At 51.6% G+C, this 18,936-nt stretch overlaps 1 protein-coding gene across 1 annotated transcript in view; it reads right to left on the bottom strand.

The window, feature by feature from the left end:
- Positions 1-18,936, bottom strand: part of MGLL (monoglyceride lipase) — a 66,696-nt gene that overhangs the window by 23,815 nt on the left and 23,945 nt on the right. The window contains exon 3 of the mRNA XM_049642251.1: positions 1-270. This exon is cut by the window's left edge and continues 4 nt beyond it. Coding sequence (XP_049498208.1) covers positions 1-270 — 270 coding nt within the window. The remainder of the gene's footprint in view (positions 271-18,936) is intronic.

Here is an 18,936-nt window from a genome sequence, read left to right as displayed (position 1 = left end):
TTTTTTTTTTTAACCCAGAAACACTCATGGAGAACATCTCTTCCCAGTGTCACTGCAGGATTCACAAGAGAATAACAGAGGAGGAGAGGTGATAGGAGAGGGGGTTCCCAAACTGTCAGGCACCGGCCGGCAGCACGGGCCCTGTCCCCCCAGGGGTACTCACCATGGTCGTGGGCGAACACCAGCAGCTCGAGCCCCACCAGCATCTGAGCCAGCTCGTCATAGCGGCCACAGTGCTCCCCGGCTCCATGGGACATAAAGATGAGGGCCCTGTGGGGGTGAGAGGGAGCCCGGTTAGGAAGGTGGTGGACCACTGAGCACAGCTTGAACTTGAGCACAGAGCTTTCGTGACACCAGTGGGCTGGAGATTGAATCTCCAGCTAAATGCATGAGGGAAAGGGCACTGCTCCAAAATGCTAGGCTTCAGGGTGGGGTGTCTGGGTGGCTCAGTGGGTTAAGCATCCAACTTCGGCTCAGGCCATGATCTCAAGGTTCGTGGGTTCAAGCCTTGTGTTGGGCTCTGTGCAGACAGAGCTTGGAGCTTAGAGCTTGGAGCCTGCTTCAGAGTCTGTGTCTCCCTCTCTCTCTGCCCTACCCCACTCATGCTTTCTTTCTCTCAAAGATAAATAAACATTAACAAAATTTTTTTTTATTAAAAAAAAATGCTAGGCTTCAGGGCTATATGGAATGGAGCTCAAATTCCGGCTCTCCTGTGAACTCTCCGGCCAAGTACCCATCCCACGATGCTTCACTCCCTCGCCTGTAAAACAGTATCTCCCTTGGCGGAGGAGCAGGGCTCGTGAGGGTCAAGGAGCTACTTTATGCCAACACACCGGGCACAGCGCACGTGGCAGCTTCCTCCAAGCCAGCTGCCCAGGCGACCCAGCCCTCAACCAATCAGGACATGGCCTGTCTCGGGGACAGGCAGGTGACTCGAGCCAAGCTGGCTGGGTCCCATCAGAGCGGACCCTACAGCTTTGGCCCAGGTAGGCAGGAGAAGGCACCCTCAACTTCCCGCCAGGTGTGAGCCACAGAGGCTGTGTGCCTCGAGGGGCTCCAGTCGTCCAGCAAAAACAGAGGATGAGTCAACCCAACAGAAGAGAGCCATGTAAAGAAGGGACCCCACGTCCTGATATTGTTGCTTGAGTCCTGAATCCAGCCCGACCTGAAACCAGCATTCTCCCCTATCCCCGCCTTCTGCTATGCTGTTGAGGTAGGTCACTGGGTTTTCTGTACTTGTGAGGAGAAGAACCCTAACTGACATACAGCTCTCCGTGTTTGTGTGTAATAGTTTATTTAAACACCCATCCTTCCACAGGCAGCTGGAATTTGTATTATGTGCGTGCCTTGTATTCTCTTCCCCCCTTATCTGTCTGGCAAACTCCTCCCCTTACTTCAAGACCCAGCCTGAAGGTTCCCCTCGTCTGTGAAAGGTTTTACAGCGCCCAACTGGCTCTGCGAAGTCTCCTCTCTCCTCAGGGATCCTGCAATCCCTCTGTTAACGCAAGGACGGGTGCTGCTTTCTGCCTCCCTCCACCACCAGTTATGACCTTCTCCAAGACATGCAAAGACGTCATGTCTCCCTTGCTTTTAGCATTAGTAGATAGCACACTTTGGGGCTCATGGTGGAGATTCTGCAAACGCTGTTTTGAACGAACGAATGAAGGCTGCGAGGTGTTGAAAGAAACGGCTGTATTTTGCACCTATGATCTGTGCAGGAGAAGCCCCGGGATCTGGAAGCAGAGCTTGGCTGGGCACCCCGTCACCCCGGAAAGCCTTCAGTGTGGCAGGGTGACTCTGGGACCCAAACACTAGCACAACCGTGCTGTGACTCATCCCAGCTTCTCCACTAGCCAGAGTCGGCCTGGCCATGGTGGGGGTTGATGAAAGGGCATTTGGATTCTCAAACAGACAGTTGTCAAGACTCATATTCTTGGCATAAGCCCCATAGGATGCTAGATTCCCCTTCGGGCCAAGAGTGAACGCTGTGAGCAACACCCATCCAATTTCTGCCAAAAGTGAGGGAGGGGGAGGAGCGGTGGAGAGGGAGTGGGGCGGGGAGGAGTAGAGATGGAAGAGGGGGAGAAAGGGGAAGGGGGGAAAACAGCTGCCATCTTCCCGAGCATTTACGGTACGTCAGTTCCTCCGTTAACCCCACACACGAGATTTCTAACCCTTACAGTCGTCTGAGGCTTTGATTTCTTTGTAGCTGAGAATGCAAATCAGAGAAGTTAAATTTATTGCCCAAGTCACACAGCAAATACAGATCACAGCACGTGACTTCCGGCTTTCAGGTCTCCCACTGGTCAGCCACCAGCGGGCTCAGAGCACAAGTCACCCTGTCCCTTGCCTGCCTCCACACTTCTTATGGCCACCTCCCCCACTTACCTCCCTGTCCTCACGAGGGGCCGGCAGTCATTCTTTGGCAGCGCCTGGTGCTTCCCGCCTCGGGACCTGGGGCCTTGCCAGTCCCCTCTCCCGAATGCTCGCCCCCAGATCTCCCCTGGTTGCTCCTCACACAGACATCACCTCGAAGAGGCCTCTTCTCCACCCCACCTGGGGTGGCCTCCCTCCCTTGGGCCTTTCTGACCCCCACTGGCCCCTCACCACACAGCACATTCTGCCATTATTTGCACTGGTTTGTAACTGCACATCACAGTTTACCCTTGTTTTGCAATTCATTTGCTTTCTTGGTTCCTGGCTCTCTCCTCCACTTCAAGGTCGGCTCAAGAGTCCAGGAGGCGTGTCCACCTTCTTCTGGCGGAACCAGTGCTGTAGCCCAGACCCCGGTGGCACTGAAGAGGGGCAGGCAGATGTATGTTAAGGGAATGAACACCTCACTCAAAAGCCCGTTTCTTTCGACAGCTCCACTTGCCAGGTTGTGCAGGGGCAGAAGTGCACGGGCTTATTTCACCAGGCTACACGTTTTATTCTTTGAACAATGTGCAAAATACCAGCGTTAACCTCATCTGCCTTTGGCATCTGTCCTCTCTGCCCGTTTCCTAAAAATGTAAGAGAAACATTTCACACCACCTCCGTTGCTCCTCAGAACATCTGGCCACCTGCTCTTGATCAGACATTACTCTGGGCGGATTACACCTGTCCAGCTGACGCTTCTGGGGTCGGCTGGGGGGTTTCCCCTCAGCTATTGAGGGGCATGGCCGGAACCTCTAAATAGTCCTCTCCCATCTGCAGAAGGGCTTCCAGAAGGGATGACACAAGCACTTTCACATCCTTTGGGGATGCGGCAGCTGCTGTATTAATTCAGACCACAGTTAATGCAGAGGAACAAGCGATCGAGCTGGGTCAGCCACCCCCCCCCCCCCAACTGCAGTCAGGGCCGGCTTGGTGGCAGAGGCCTTCAGGGTTTCCCTTAGCACCCAAAGCAGTGGCATAAGGCACTGTCATTTTGCCTGGGATTGCTTGTTATTAGTCTACCTCTGAGATATGATGTGGAAAAGTACTTGGCCTCTGACTCTACAGAAACTTCTTCTAATCCAGTGGTTCTCAACTTTTCCTACAGCTTGAAGTCGCCTGGAGTGCTTTAAAAAATGTGGAGGCTAGGTTCTGCCCCCAGAGAACCTCTGGGTTTAACTGGTCTGGGGCAGGAAAAGCTCCCTGGTGGTTCTGACATGCAGAAGCACCTCCAGTCATCACAGTGCACGGCTTGGGCAACCGTACTGCTCAGCCAGTGGCAAGAATGCAGCTAATGGCCTGGAGGCTTACAGCCACTTTGGAGCCACTTATCTGCCCAGGGAACATGCCGGGTAAACCACATGTTCTATCTGTAGAGATATACAGGCTGTCAGAGTTCGCTGCTGCCTTTCCTTTGGAAACAAAGCGAACTGACCTACTGCAGGGAGCAGAGGCTTCTTCCGTCCTTGTCTGCATGGATGAGGCAGCACCTGCAGGCTTAGCCCCCTCCCCGCCCACCCCCCCCCACCCCCCCATCCCTGAACCAGACCAGCCATCTCAGCAGACACACGTTTGGACAAGTGGCCTCTTTCTGGTCTTCAGCTGCCCCCGTGGTAAGTGGGGTTCCACTTAGTTTATGCATTCAGCTCTTGCCTGGGCCCCAGTTCTGATAATTGGGTCTCCCCTCCCCCTCCCCACACCTACTTGTTCCCTGGACCCGAGTCTTTGTTCTGTAGGATCTGTCTGGCAAAGTGAAAATCAAATCACATTACTCCTCTGTCTTAAACCCTTCAGAGACTTCTGGCTGCAAGAGAACAAAGCTATTGCCTCTGTGATGACATCCTCACCTCCCCCCCTCCCCTCTGCCTGTGGCCTCCTTTCCAACGCTCAGACATGCCAACTGGGGTGCACTGCTAAATGTTTAACAACTGGGGTGGGGGGTCCCGGTTTGCCAGTTTCCACAGTGTAAACGCTCTCTCATGGCTGACTTCAGGTTAACGTGCCGTCACCGAACACAGACTTGAAGGGCACGCAAACCACTAGCAAGCCCACTCCCACCTCAGAGCCTCTGCCCCTGCTGAGGCATCTCCTGGGGACCCCTCCCGATCTGTGCACGATGGCTTGCACTGCCGTGTCGACCTCAGGCCTTCTGTGACCACTGCAGTGGAAAGAGTCCCTTGAGACTTGTGACTGTCCAAAACCACTTGTCCACCACCAGGTTCCCTTCTGCCCCCACCCACCCACCCAGCTGGAATGTGTTCCACGAAGACAGGGGTGTCGTCTACATTGCTCACTGCTGTATCTCAGCCAGAGAAAATGCTGGTGCGCAGCAGGAGCTTAGTACGGATTTGTTGACAGATCGGAGGACCCCTGTGGCCTGGATCCCTCCGCCCCCTGCAGCCCCCCAAGTCGGAGTTCAGGCCCAGGGGCAGGGGTCTTGGGAAGCCAGGTTTTCCTGGCCTCGGGTTTTCCACTGCTTCGTCCACCTCACCTGTCAGGTCACACCTGCTCCCCTTGTCAGACCTTCCTCCCCCCACACCCCCACATACCTGCTGTACGTGTGGCCACTGTCTGCTCATCTGCTCCCCTGTCACTGGCCCGCCCCCAGGTCCCACCCCTCGCAGCGCCCCCACCTTGTCTCCCTGGACACCCCCAGCCACACTCCCAGCCGTGCGCATTTAGGCTTTGTGTCTCTGGGGGAAGGGAAACCCCCAGCCTGAGACTGTCTGATGGAGTGCCCCCTCTCACCGCTGGATGCTGACCTCCACTTGGAACTTCTTGTCTGGGGTTTCACAAGCTGTTGTGATTATATTTCTGCTCTGAACGCAGCCAGCAGTAAGGAACCGAGATGTGGTGAAATAAACACCAAGGCTGCTGGGAGGCTGTCAACAGGACACAATGAAGCCAGGATGACCGGGTTCGAGTTCCGGCGTCACCACGCGTGGCCCCACACAAGCCACCCACTGGCTCCCAGCCCACACTTGCAGGGTGGCAGCAACAGGGGACCTTGACTGAGGGCGTCCAGGAGTACTGACTCACAGCTTATCAAGTGCCAGGCGCTGGGGACCCACAGAGGGAGAAACAGCATTGTCCCTGCCCTCACACAGCTCACAGTCCGGCGAGAAAGACAGACAGACGCTCCGCAGAGGATACACCTGCAGGCGTGTACTGTGACAAGTGCCTTGGACACAGAGAGAAGGGACCACAGGGAGCCTTATTTGGACAGGAGGGAGTGACCCGGAAGGGCTCTTTCAGTGTTTAAGCTGAGAACTGATGGCTGAGAAAGAGAGAAGTCAGGGGTGTGGATGGATGGGAGGCATCAAGGGGCGTGGTCCTGCCCAGGGCAACACAGGTGTGCAATGGATCCCAGGCGCAAAAAGAAGGTCTCAGCATCTAGAACCCTGATTGCAGGGCCAGGGGCCTGAGATCAACTCTGAGAAGGGAGGCAGCCAGAGCCTGTAGGGTCCCAGGAGCAAGGAACGGGAGGGGTTTCTCCTTACAGAGGATGGCTCAGAGCAGAGCCGCGAATGGATCTGACTTTTTGAAGCTTCCAGGGCCGCTGTGGAGAACGGAGGGAGAGATGAGGGATGATGTCTGTCAAGGAACCTGCAGGCTGGGCTCTCAGCAGGTGCCGGGCAAAGCGGTTCCCTCGCTCCCCGCCCTCCCCTGGCATTCTGCAACCTCCACAGAGAACAGCAGCAGAAAATTAGCAGGGCCATTTATGCAGACAAGGCAATACCCACGGCGGCAGAAATTAGGTTGCAGAAGAGGCTGGCGAAGATCTTTTTCCTGGAACTTCTTTAATGGCTGCAGCCCATTGGGAGACAGTCGTTCCGGAAGAAGGCAATGACTGTCAGAGGGGGAGGCCCAGCCCCAGGAGCAGATGGCCTGCCTGGCATCCAGCCCTGGGAGGTGGGGCAGCTCCCAGTAAAGCATATGCAGCCCTTGAGATGAACAATGCCGCAGAACTTCTCAGAATTTATAAACCGGGGCTGGTGTGACCATGCCCAGGCCCGACAAAGTGGAATGTCCCCTCGATCAAAAAACTGTTTCTCCCTTTATTCCTTTGCTTGTTCATTGTTTCAGTGACTCAACTTTCTAGGTCTCGGTTTGCTCACCTGTCAAATGGGGATACTCCCGACACCTCCAACCCTAGAGAGCAGTGTCACATAAATGACCAAATGTGTCTGGAAGCTTTGGGTCTTCCTGGCACTCTGTAACTTTCTGCCATGAAGCTGTTTCCTCTGCTGGCACAGATGGTCCACCTGCGGTCTAGAGCCCTGGCTTTACACTCCAGTGCTCCCAGAAACTGGCTCCTGGATGGGTGCGGGCCTCAGTTTCTCCACCTGTGTAATGGGGACACGGCGCCTCTGCCCTGGGGTTTTGAGATGAAATGAGAGAGTACGTGCAGGTGTGCTGAAGGGCTCTGCAGTCCAAGGGTGAGGCCTCTGCCTTTCCAGCCATCCACTCGGCCTGCTCAGAGGCAGAGTGAGCAGGTGAGGCCTATTCACGGGCCCACACTGTGTAGGGACCCCTGGAAGGTTGGGGGTAGGGGGAAACAGGCCTGCAGCCACCAATGGCTTGAAAGAGAGGGCCCGGTGCTAGAGTAAAAGCATTCACCTCTACGAAGGATGCCCCCATCTGTTACGTACAGGACCGTGGACTTGGCTGGGACCGCTTCCCCTCTAAGGGCACACCTGCAGGGGAGGTCACAACACCTCCTGCACAAGGCTGTCAGGAGGTGGAAATGAACCCACCTAAAGCACTTAGCATAGTCTGGTGCCGAGTAGAAAACATTAGGCTCTTTCCTGCCTGCCCTCTCCAAAGCAACGGCAAGCTTCATTAAAGGAAGAGCTGAATGCCCAACTGAAGACATAGGAAAATTCCGGAAGCCCAGGATTTGTGGGAGGAAACCCGTTTGTCGGGTGAGCACCGTGGACATTCCTACCACCAGGCAGCAGCTCAGATGGCAAGGTGGGGGCATCCGACCCAGGGAGGGAAGGACGCTAGCCCCACAGACCCTCATGATGCCCTCAAGGGAAGTGGGGGGAGGGCACCTGCTGGCCTGTTCTGGGGGCAGCGCCTGCTGTAAGTTCTCGCTTATCCCCAAGGCATCCCACTCAGGCACCCGGGTGGCTCATTCCATCATCCACATCCACCAAACTCCCTACTGCCAAATTTTCTGACTTTAAAAAAAAATTCACCCGGCACGTTTGTCATCAGGCCTGTGAGTGGGACTGAGAGGCTGAGCTGGACCCCTTTCCTATAACTAAAGCAGAATCCTGACAGGCCCTGCTGGAATCCAAATGTAACTGTTTCCCCTGCTATTCCACAGTGCCAGGATGACTTTGTTCCCCTCCGTCTCTGGCAGGGCTCCCGCAGCACAAATAGTGTGCGGCGGGGACGGGAATAGAACAAAACCCGCGAAGGGGTCTAAAATTTCATAGGGGGAGCTAGAAATAGACCTCTTATTTGTAAAACAGATCAATAACGCCTAGCTCACGGGGTCTTTGTGAGGGTTGATTGAGAGAATTTATGGAAAAGAACCCGGCAGGATGCTTGGTGCACAGTCAGGCATTACATAATAGCCAGTGCTGACAGCTGATATTTACTTTGGCTAGATATGGGCCTAAGTGTGTTATGCGCTAACTCATTTTAACCCTCACAACAACCCCATGAGGCGGGTACGGCTGTTTTCTCCATTTTTCTAATGAGAAAAGTCAGGCCCAGAGAGGCTAAACAGCTTGCCTGAGGTCACACAGCCAGGAGGTTGAGAACTCAGCAGAACCTGAGCACAGCCAGGCTGGCTCTCAAGTGCACATTCTTGACCACTGTGTGATTGCATAACAAGAGGAAGATGCTGCGCAGTCATGTCACAGTGCACGGTCAGGCAGTCCCCAGAGGCTCCTCACCCTGACCAGCTTATCCCTCTGGCCTCCTGCCCCAGCCTGTCCACCAATCAAAGAAGGACATCTTGTTCTTTAGCTGGCCATCTTTGCCCATGCCCGTGGTCTGGCTCAAGTTCCATTCTTGCTCTCTATGAACTCGGAAACCTTTCCTGGCGCCCCCCACCTCCCCAGGCTGAGTTAGTAGCTCCCTCCTGAGATCCTAATAACACTCTGTTCACATCTCTTTTATCCATCAGCATCTAGTGTGAGTAGACCATGAGTTCTTTGAGGACAAGGACCATGTTTTATTGATTCATCCTGTGTCTTGTCCCTAGAAGCTAGGATGGCCTCTGTTCCATAAATGAATGAATGAATGAATGAATGAATGAATGAATAAGTGAATGAATGAATAAGTGAAGGAAGGGGCTCTGAGAAGGCAGACACAAACGTGGGCTGGGACAGTCAGGGGGGCATTCCTGGAGGCCTACAGACCACTCCTGCAGCCCCTCCAACTATTTTGAAAGCGCCAGATTCCCCCTAGTAAATTCCCTTTCACCTTGCCCTGCTAAGGAGGTTTCTGTTGTCTGCAATGGATATACAGACTTCAATCAAGCGCCCGGGACTGCTCTTGGCCCAAAGGAACAGGGGAATGAAGACAGGTAAGAAGGACCTGAACTGGGCATTCAAGGTGATAGAGGACCCATTAGAGGTACCAGGGTGCCCAGGCAGACTCCGACACTCCAAGGAAGGGGGTGGCCCAGAGGAAGGAGCTGCAGGAGCAAAGCTCAACAGAGTGGGGACAGTAGTCACACTGCAGGGGGCCCCAGATGCAGGAATAGAACTTGATTACATCCTCCAGGGACTTGGAGGCACTGAAGGTTTCTGCGCTAGGATGTGACAAGCCAGAGGGACATATCTAAGGCTGGAAGGCAAATTCCAGATTCAGGAATGCAGTGGGAATTAGATTACTCATCTCTGAAACCCAGCCCCATCCTAGTTATTTATTTTTTTTAAAGGCGGATCTTCCATAGAGGTATTTTCCAAGGAGAAAATGAAATTATAACACTTTTTAAAAGACCACAGAGAAAGTTTCCTTAAGAATTTTTTCATTTAAGGGGTGCCTAGGTAGTTCAGTTGGCTAAGCATCCGACTTCGGCTCAGGTCATGATCTCATGGTTCATGGGTTCGAGCCCCACTCTGTGCTGACAGCTCAGAGCCTGGAGCCTGCTTCAGATTCTGTATCTCCCTCTGTCTCTGCCCCTCCCCTTCTCACGCTCTGTCTCTTTCTCTCTCAACAATAAAATTTAAAAAAAAAAGAATTTTTTCACTTAATATACCTTTTGAAACGTTCACAACCCCAAACCCAGAACAGCTCTGTGTCAAGTGTATTTACCTCAAATGCTGCTGAAGCCCCAGATGTCATTTATTTATTTATTTATTTATTTATTTATTTATTTATTTGATTATCATAACACTGAAACAGAAGAGCTTGTCTAAGCAGAGAAGACATTCAGTACAGATCACAGAAAGAAGATAAAGCCAGTCTCCCCCTGATTAGCAACAGCAGTGCTAACGGATATACATGAAGAGGCAGCATGAGGTGGGCTGGAGCCTGGGAGTCACTCTCTGGACTTGGCTCCTGAGTCTGGCCCTCACTAGCCCCACAGGCCTCAGACAAGGGACTCAGCCTCTCTCAGTCTCAGTCTCCTCATCTGTGAAATGGGCGCCAACAACAGAGCCTACTTCCCAGGGTCCTGAGGATCAGGTCAATAGCCCCGGCCGTCCACGTGAGCTCATGGTATTAACTCACCACGAGTGATCTAATCGGTACTTACTATTCCACGCCATTTTACAAATTAGGGAATAAGCACGGAGGTGTTAAATGGCGATGTGCAAGGGAGGAAAATTTGATTGGAGGACACTCTTTCTTACCCGGGATGTTACATCCCGAGGGAAATGGGGTGCTCTTTGTGTTCTTAAGGGGCGATGGGCTATGAATGGCTTGTGTTTGAAGAGGCCTCCACAGAGGACATTAGTAACCCCCCCGCCCCGAAACGGCAAGACTGGCTGGAGATTACCTGCCGGAGATCTGCTTCTATTTTTTCAACCCTGAAATAAATGCACTGAGTCGTTCATTCATTCATCAATGACCTGCTAGACCAGCTACGTGTCAATTCATCTAAGGATCCCATGAATAAGACAGTTCCACTGCTTCATGAAGGGAGGTCAGAGTGGGAACAACTCTCACCTCCCCGTGGCCCGCAGCACAGCCTCCCCACTCCACTCCCGACTGAATGCCTCGTTCTCTGGTTCAGTGCCCCTACTCTGCCCCACTTTGGTCTGACAGCCTGTTTCCTGTGTGATATGGGTCTCAAGCCTGCACTCCTCCTGTAAGTGCTCCCTCACGCCCCACTTACCCCTGAGGCCCACTATGGGGGCGAGAACACTGCTACCCGCTCTGATGTGACCCAGGCCCTAGGCCTCCATGCCACCCACTCTTCCCTTCCCCACTGGAAACCCCTGCCGGGGTCCCCGAAGTACACACTTAGGGTTGGCTGGCTGAGCACCTGGCCTGTCGTCCTCTCCTTTTTGATGAAGCATGCCCTCTCAATACCAAAATGCTCCCAGAGACAGAAGACAGGCAAAAGTGGAGGCCACTCAGCTTTACTCCCACGTTCGCCATGTTCTGAGCTCCACCTCCCATCAGGAGCTTGCTTGTGGACCGTTGAAAAGATCAGAATTCTACAAGAGTCTGTAAGGTCATACTGTGCCCCACCTGCCCCAGGAACTAGAGAGGCACCCCTCCCCCATCTTCCTTTTTTTCTTTTTTTTGTCTATGCACCCTCTTTTAAAGCGCTCTGCGAAGAATCTGCAGCCTCCACAGTAGCCACAGCCCAGCCACAGTTCAAACTTCACATCCTGGCTATTCCATGCAGTGACATTTGGTTATTTTTGTGTTTGTATTGAAACCGCGTGTCGCTTAGCTATCCCGCGAAAGCAGAGAAATTCTTATTTGTGGAGCTGAGCACTTTATATATGTTATGCTGTCAAATGAGCTCCTTGACTATCCCACGCCCAGCCTCCTCCCAGGACCCAGAACCAGGGCATTTCAATACCGGCATGGGCCAAACCCTACCTTTGGTCTTTGAGAAAGTCACTCGTTGCCTCGAGGGCCTTACTTGTAAAGGAAGAAGAATAATCCATGCCGTGCACAGGAGTTTTGAAGTTTAAATGACAATGTTCTCAGAATTTCCAGCATTGCACCTGCCTAAATGCTGGTGTCCTTCTTTGGGCCTTCCTTTCCCCCTTACGTGCACGTCAGGGTTATATGAGTCAAGTTGTTTGAGAACACGCAAAGGAGGCTTGCACTTTCAAAGAATGTTCCAGATAGCCATTTAGTTATGTGCCGGGTCCCCTGCTGGTTTTCTGGTCTGTGCATTTGGGTTTTTTATATCTCAGACTCACATCAGGCAGGCACACCTGTGTCAGAAATGGATGGGAACTTAATCCACCCGGGGGTCGTACCTGAAACAGTTTTACTTGGAGCAGTGATGACCATCAGCCTACCAAAGTCTGAAGGCATTCTCCACTCCCTCAGCTGCGAGCCAGATGAAATGGCTCCAACATGCTAAGCACAATGGTTCCCTCAGGGAAACGAAGCAATCAGAGTGGAACCAGGCACGGGGCAGGACAGCAGCCACCTCGGACCCTGGCTGGCGCGGCAGCTCTCACTGCCATGGTCTGGGCTCGGTCTGCAACCCGCCTGTGTCTACAGACAAGGAAAGAAGACCGTGGCTTGGCAGATTTGCACAGACTAGAGGGTTTCAAAAACCCCACTCAGCGGGGTTCCTAATGAGCCAAAGTTACTAAATCATTTCAAAAACAGATAACGTGTGTGTGTCTGTTATAACTATAATTTTATTTTAAAAACTGCAACAAGTGGGTGGGGGGATGGGTGAAAATAGGTGATTGATGGGGATTCAGGAGTGTACTTGTGATGAGCACCGGGTGATGTATGGAAGTGATGAATCACTATATTGTACACCTGAAACTAATATTACACTGTATGTTGACTACCCGAATTTCAATAAAACTTGAAAAAATTATAACAACATATTTTGAGTGTCTCTGTGCCAGGTGCTAGGCTACGTGCCTCCTCCAACAACCCCCGCCAACTGGAAAAGCTCAGAGTTCTAGACCCCATGGAGTCTTTTCAGATATCCGTTGATTCCTTCTTCAAAAATGTCCATTCTTAGTTTACAGAAGCCAAGTCTTCCTGGATCATGCTGGAAGTCATTAGCAAGTTTCTAAATTTCCTGTAGCAATACTACCTCCTAAGATGACTGTGTCTGTGACTCCTTCGAAGGATGCCCTTCTTCAGGGCTGCTACGTATTTTGGCTCTCTTGGTGACTTTTCATCTTTTGGCCACATTTTCCAAAGGTCAGGATTTGTTCAGCGTTAGAAATTGGGGGGTGATTGTGAAGGTTCTCGCCCAAATATTTCAGTCCAGATGAAGCAAAAGGTTTAGGGTTACTCTAAGTAGCTACTAAGAAATACATTGGGAGGGAATAATTGATATGCCTGGTGAATTCATGAAGTGACAAATGCATGCCACCAAACCTTTCTCTATATATAACATTTTCAAATGCACACACCCACACCCACACACATAATTTATGTATGCTCGGAAAAGGAATGTGGGTCATTCTAAAAAATGGAAAAATACAGATAAGCCTAAAGGAAAATAAAATCCATCCATAACCTCACTACGCAGTGATAACCAGTATGAACATTCTGCTTCCTTTTGGGTTCTTTCTCTCCATATATATTAAACTTTGCTTGTCATTACTGATGGTGTTTCATCATAAATTAACAGCTACGATTTTCAATTGTAATTATAACTTATCATTGTAATCACACTGCATGTTTCATTTTGGATCCTGCCTTTGATTCCTTAACATCTTTCCATGAACAGCTGCCCCAGGAAGAACATTGCCACTTCCTTCCAAGTCACTCTGAGAGTGAATGGCGGGGGGGTGGGGGTGGGGACATCTGAGAAAGCCCCCAGCACAGGGCCCAGCACCTGAGAGGTATCTAAGAAGTGATGAGGTGAAAAACACATAGCACTTGGACCCCTATTCCCTTCCTGAGTCCAGAGCAGACATTACTAATAAATCACAGCTCCCTACTCTTCTGATCCCCAGGCAGCCTGTAAGCCTTCGGCAGTTACCCCACTCTGGACGGCCACATACTATATTCCCCACAGGGCCCTGGTTTTGAGAAGGCTAGTTCTGTGTAGCTTAAACCCCCAATTTCCCCCCTAGGATGATGTCATCACTACTTGGAGCATCCAGCCTCTTGCATTCCATGAATCAGTAGTTGACTCTTTCACATGTAGCTTGGGCCTTCCATGTAGAGCACTGCAGAGCGATGCATCCGGGTTGCCCAAATAAGGGTCTGGCTTTAAAAGTTCTAGTCAGGTGTCCAGCAGACAAGAGACTCCCCTGCGGCACCATAGTGACTGGGCAGAATTTAGTTTAAGGCCAGTCCATCTTGACTCCTGGGCCATAAAAGAACGTTATCAAACAACTCTCAAAATAGCAACATACTGAAGCCATTGGTGCTCCTTGATAAGTATCACAAGATGCCTGGAGTCATCTGGTCTTCTGAGCAGTAAAGCCTTAGCAAAGCCATAAAGCCTTCCCAGTGTAAGGATAATTAAATTCCAAAGTGGGCCTGCCCTGAAGTTATTCAACTAGAAAATTACAAGCCACAGCAACGATGCATTTCCATATAAATGTGCACAAGCAAATCCACCATCAACCAGCTTGAAACAGAGGGGGATAAATAGTTTGATGCATTTTAACACCTGATTTATCATACCACTAACATCTCTCTTTGGGCACTTAGCGCATTCCCCTCCCTGGGCCAGCCAGATACCTGCCTCATCCGGCCTGCTAAGCCCAGAGGTTCTGGAAGGCAATGCCTTCCTCACTCTGCAGAGCCTCATGGGAGCCCGTGAGCAACTGGTGAGTCTGCAGTCAGGGTTGGCAGAGAGAAGCATGTGACATCACTCCGTCACTGGTGCGTCATGGGCTGTGGGCTACATGACCATGTCAACACCGCCCCCCATCCCCACTGTCCTCCTTCTTCTCTGCAGAGGATGTGTCCCAGGACTGCTCTCCACTCAGCCTCTGGGACATTCGTTCCCTGCCAACCTCTCCTTTGCCGGCTCCTCTCACTCCTGTGGGTGTCCTGAGCAGCCCTGGGGGGGGAGCAGAACAAGGCCAAGTCTCCTCCTAGGCCCACAGTCAAGCTTACTTTTTATAGGCAAAGAAAAATGTCCCCCGACGGACAAGAGCACCATCTCTCCTAAACAACATTTCCTCGAGATGTTTTGATGAACAGTCTAGACTTCCTCTGCACACAGCCTATTTTCCGAGCTGGGAGGCCTCAGAAAGCAGAAATCCAGGGCAAAAAGATGGAGACCCAGAACATCCTTTCATTATGGCTACCTGCAACTCCTTATTTAGACACCCAAGGTGTTGTATATTCTGAATATCACTGATATTCTAAAATATTCCAGATGAGGAAAACAACATAAAATCAAAAACAACACAACATCCTATTGTTTATATTGACCCGGAGAGCCTTCTCCATGTGTCTCCAACCCTGGTCTCCAGCCTCAACCCAGCCCCTATACCCATTACACCAAGGTCAGTGTTGCCAGGTCAGCAAGGCTGTGTGACTTCTCATTGCGAATCTACACATGCAGGTTAATAATCATAACAAAAATGGACAATGCATGTACAGGACATCACTGGCATTACGGAAGCACACGTATACCTTTTTCTCCCTCCACAAGTCACTGCTTGTCCTGACTCCTGGGATAATCACTGCTTTGCTTTTCTTCACAGTTAAAAAAATTCTTTTAACGTTTATTTATTTTTGAGGGAGAGAGAGACAGAGTGAAAGTGGGGGAGGGGCAGACAGAGAGGGAGACACAGAATCCGAAGCAGGCTCCAGGCTCTGAACTGTCAGCACAGAGCCCGACGCGGGGCTCAAACCCACAAACCGTGAGATCATGACCTGAGCCGAAGTCGGATGCTCAACCCACTCAGCTGCCCAGGCGCCCCTGCTTTTCTTCACAGTTTAACCACTTTTGTATGGAGGGAAACAGTGGTCTGTTTAGTTTGGCCTGTGTTGAACTTGTGTGTGAACAGACTCATCCTGACATTTTTTTCTGGGTCTTGATTGTTTCTTTTATTCCGTATGCCTTGGGAGCTCACCCACACGGATATGTGTAGCTGCAGGGTCATCTTTCACTACTGTACAGGATTCCACCATAAGGATATTTTATAATGCGCTCATCCAGCCTCTTATGGAGGGGCATTTGGATTGTTTCCAGTTTGGGCATGTTACGAGTCACGTTGCCATTCTTGCATGTCTCTGGGCGCTCGTGGGCAAGAGTGTCTCTAGCGTGTCTATCTAGTAATAGTCCCCGGATAAGGCATGAAGATGTTCAGTTCTACCAGGTGATGACAAACTGTTTTCCAGAGAGGTGGGACCGGTTTACATTCTTCCTTACAGGTATGAACATTTCTCTGCTCGCCTCCTCACCACTGCTTGGTGATGTCAGACTTCAGATTTGCCAGTTCAATGGGTGTGAAATGGTATATTGTTGTGGTTTTAATTCCTGTTTGCTGATTACTGATGGGTGTGAGCGCGTCTGGCACATCATGAGCCTTCTGTGCTGAGCTGCCTTGCACCACTGTGACCACATGCATTACGGAGTACCCTCTCCCTCCTCTCTGCCGGTGAGCTCCTGTTCACTCTGCAACACCCAGTTCAGATGGGCCCTTCTGGGTAACAGCATCCTTTCAAGTTCCCTGAGCCGGAATTAGTCACACATCTTGCTGGGTTCCCACAGCGCTGGGCTTAGCTGTGTCACACTCCCTGACCACCCTGGGCTGGAATAACCTGTTTCCTTATTGTTTCTGCCAGTCAATGACAGTCTTCCTAAATTTCCCTTGTGTACATTGTGCAAAACAGCACCTGGCACAGAATGGCTACTTAGGTTATGTTTGCCAATGGATTTCATCAGGTTTAGAGAAAAACTTATTCTTCTAGTACAGGGGAGTTTGGACATAGGGTGAAAGAAAGTTTGGATTTAGATAAAAAGACAGGTCTGGATTCCTTACCAAGGTGAATTCCTGGAATGACATACAAGCAGGTCATCTCTGTGGGCGCCCCCTCCAGCTCTGAGCTCCAAGTCCTGGGTCCCCTCTGGTTCCGAGGGCCCAGTTTGGACTCCTGCCTCTTTCTCACTTCTGTGACCATGCCTGTGGCTCCAGCAGCTGGCCCCCCGGACACCGAGTCCCAAGACCAACTCCCTCAGACTCCTCCCGAGAGCCCCCCTCTCCTCTCTGTTCTCTCCATTCCCTCTGTTACCACCCCCGCCCTTACTGCCCCAGACCTGGATGGTTGCAGCAGCCTCTAGCTTGACACCCTGCCCCCAGCCTCTCCCACTCAAATCTGTGCTGGCACAAACCCCAGCCTTCTATTGTGTTTGCAGCTAAAAGTCATCACTGCTCTGCTCCTACAACCGACTCCTCCATTCAGCCCTCACCTTGCCAGCCCCTCCCGTGACCCCACCCCGCCCCAGCTGCTTCACTCTGCCAAAGTTTCCTGTCCCACCAGGCTCTGCCTTCTGGCCACCGGGGCCCCGGTGAGGGTGAGGTGGTCAGGGTCCCTACAGTGAGCTGAGGCCATGGACCATGTGGCCAAGACGGGCAGCACCTGGGAGTCATCTGGGGCAGATCCACAGGAGGCGGGAGCAGTTCCGAAGCAGGACCACAGATAACAAGGGTCAGGACGAAAGAGCACCCCAACCCCCACAAGGAAGCAAGGACTGGGAGAGACGGGCAGAGCCATCTGCCCAGCTTCCTGGGGTCTGTGGCCTCCGTGTTCTCCCAGTGCATTCTCAGGACCTCATGAAGCATGCAGGACAAATTGTCAGAGACCAAGTGCCCCGAAGAAGCCAGAAGGGAAGGCGTGCCTACCTAGGGAGCATCCATTTAACCAAAGACTAATCCATTCCGCCAGGAGATTCTTACGCATAGCTCTTTGACATAAGGAACCATGGCACCAATTTTAAAGATGAGGAGACTGAGGCTCTAAGAAGTGAAGCTGTTTGCTAGCAGAGGAGTCAGAACTAGAACTTGTATGTACCTGACCTTGAACTTGTGCTCTGCCCATTTCACCACTACCCTAGAGGTCTGGCTCCTAATTCTGGCTCCATTCCTCGCCAGCCATGTGATTTGGGGGCCATGTAACTTCTCTGAACTTGCCCTGCCTCTCTCGGGGTAGGGAAGAAGATGAGAGAGGTGGTGTGTGTGAACAGCATTTGCCAACTGCCCAGCACTGTAGTTGTGCCACCTCAGTCCTTGCTTGGAAAGATACACGTGTGAATAAATGAGAGTGGATGGATGAATGAAATCGTGAGTTGACTCTGCTCCCTTGTGCTTGGTGGCTGATCTCTCCTCTCCTAGCTATGCCACGGGTAGAAACAGTGAATCTGGCTTCTTGGTGGCTCCCACGCTGCTCACCACAGAGCTGCCCCCCGAAGAAAGCCTTAAGAACATTTATTAAGTGAGTAGGTGACCACACGCATGCCTGATGATAATGAACAGAGCTAGCACTTTCCTTGCAACAGACCAGCATTAACGTTGATGAAACAGGATATGTTCTTCATGGCAGGCTGCAAATTGACTGCCCCCAACTCCGTCCTCCCTTCCTTCCAGAGCAATAGAATTTTACCTGGACACACAGCTGCCCAGGTAGAGACCACATTCCCCAGGCTTCCTTGTAGCTCTATGGCCACATCACTGACCTGTGCCCATGGAACATAAGCGGAAGCGACAAAGGCAATTTCCATGACACCCACTTTAAACCCCCTTGCTTGTCTTATGCTCGCTCTCTGTCTCCTTCCCCAAGCCTGGAACACAGAAATGGCGATGACCCAGCTTTGGCCGTGGGGCCACACCCTCAGAGGTGGTAGAAAACAAGGTGGAAGGAACCTGGGCCCCTGAATGACCATGGGGAGTCGACTGACCCTCCAGCTTAGACGACTCACCTGTGGACTGGTAAGGGAGAGGGACATAGACCTTCATCTTGATCTAAGTTTGGAGACCTTTTTTTTTTTTCACATTGCTCAGCCTATACTCAAATACAGACTCGCTAACAAGGTCCCTCACATGCCCAGCAGCAAGCTGGCCTGGGTTCAGATCCAGACTCCGTTCCTTCCTAACTCTGTGACTTCGAGTGAGTTGCTGAATTCTCTGTTTCCTCGTCTGCGAGGTAGAAAACAACAGGACCCTCAGGGAGAATTAACGGACATTGAAGACACACAACAAATCCCCGGCTGTTGTCGTTGGCATCACATCAAAATGTTTTCCTACCGGTAGAGCTCCAGCCAGGCCACCCTGTGTCAGTCATCCTGTGCCAGAGGAAATAGCTTTTCTGTTGGTCCCTTGTGTGGTTAGCTGTTATCTTCCTGCCACAACTGATTTTACTGCCCTCACATCCATTTTAATGCAAGCACCCTAAAAACCATGGTTCTAAGAACTGCAG

Source organism: Panthera uncia, chromosome A2 (genome assembly GCF_023721935.1).
Source record: "Panthera uncia isolate 11264 chromosome A2, Puncia_PCG_1.0, whole genome shotgun sequence".
Lineage (NCBI taxonomy): Eukaryota > Metazoa > Chordata > Mammalia > Carnivora > Felidae > Panthera > Panthera uncia.
This window is presented reverse-complemented; position numbering and strand designations above follow the sequence as displayed.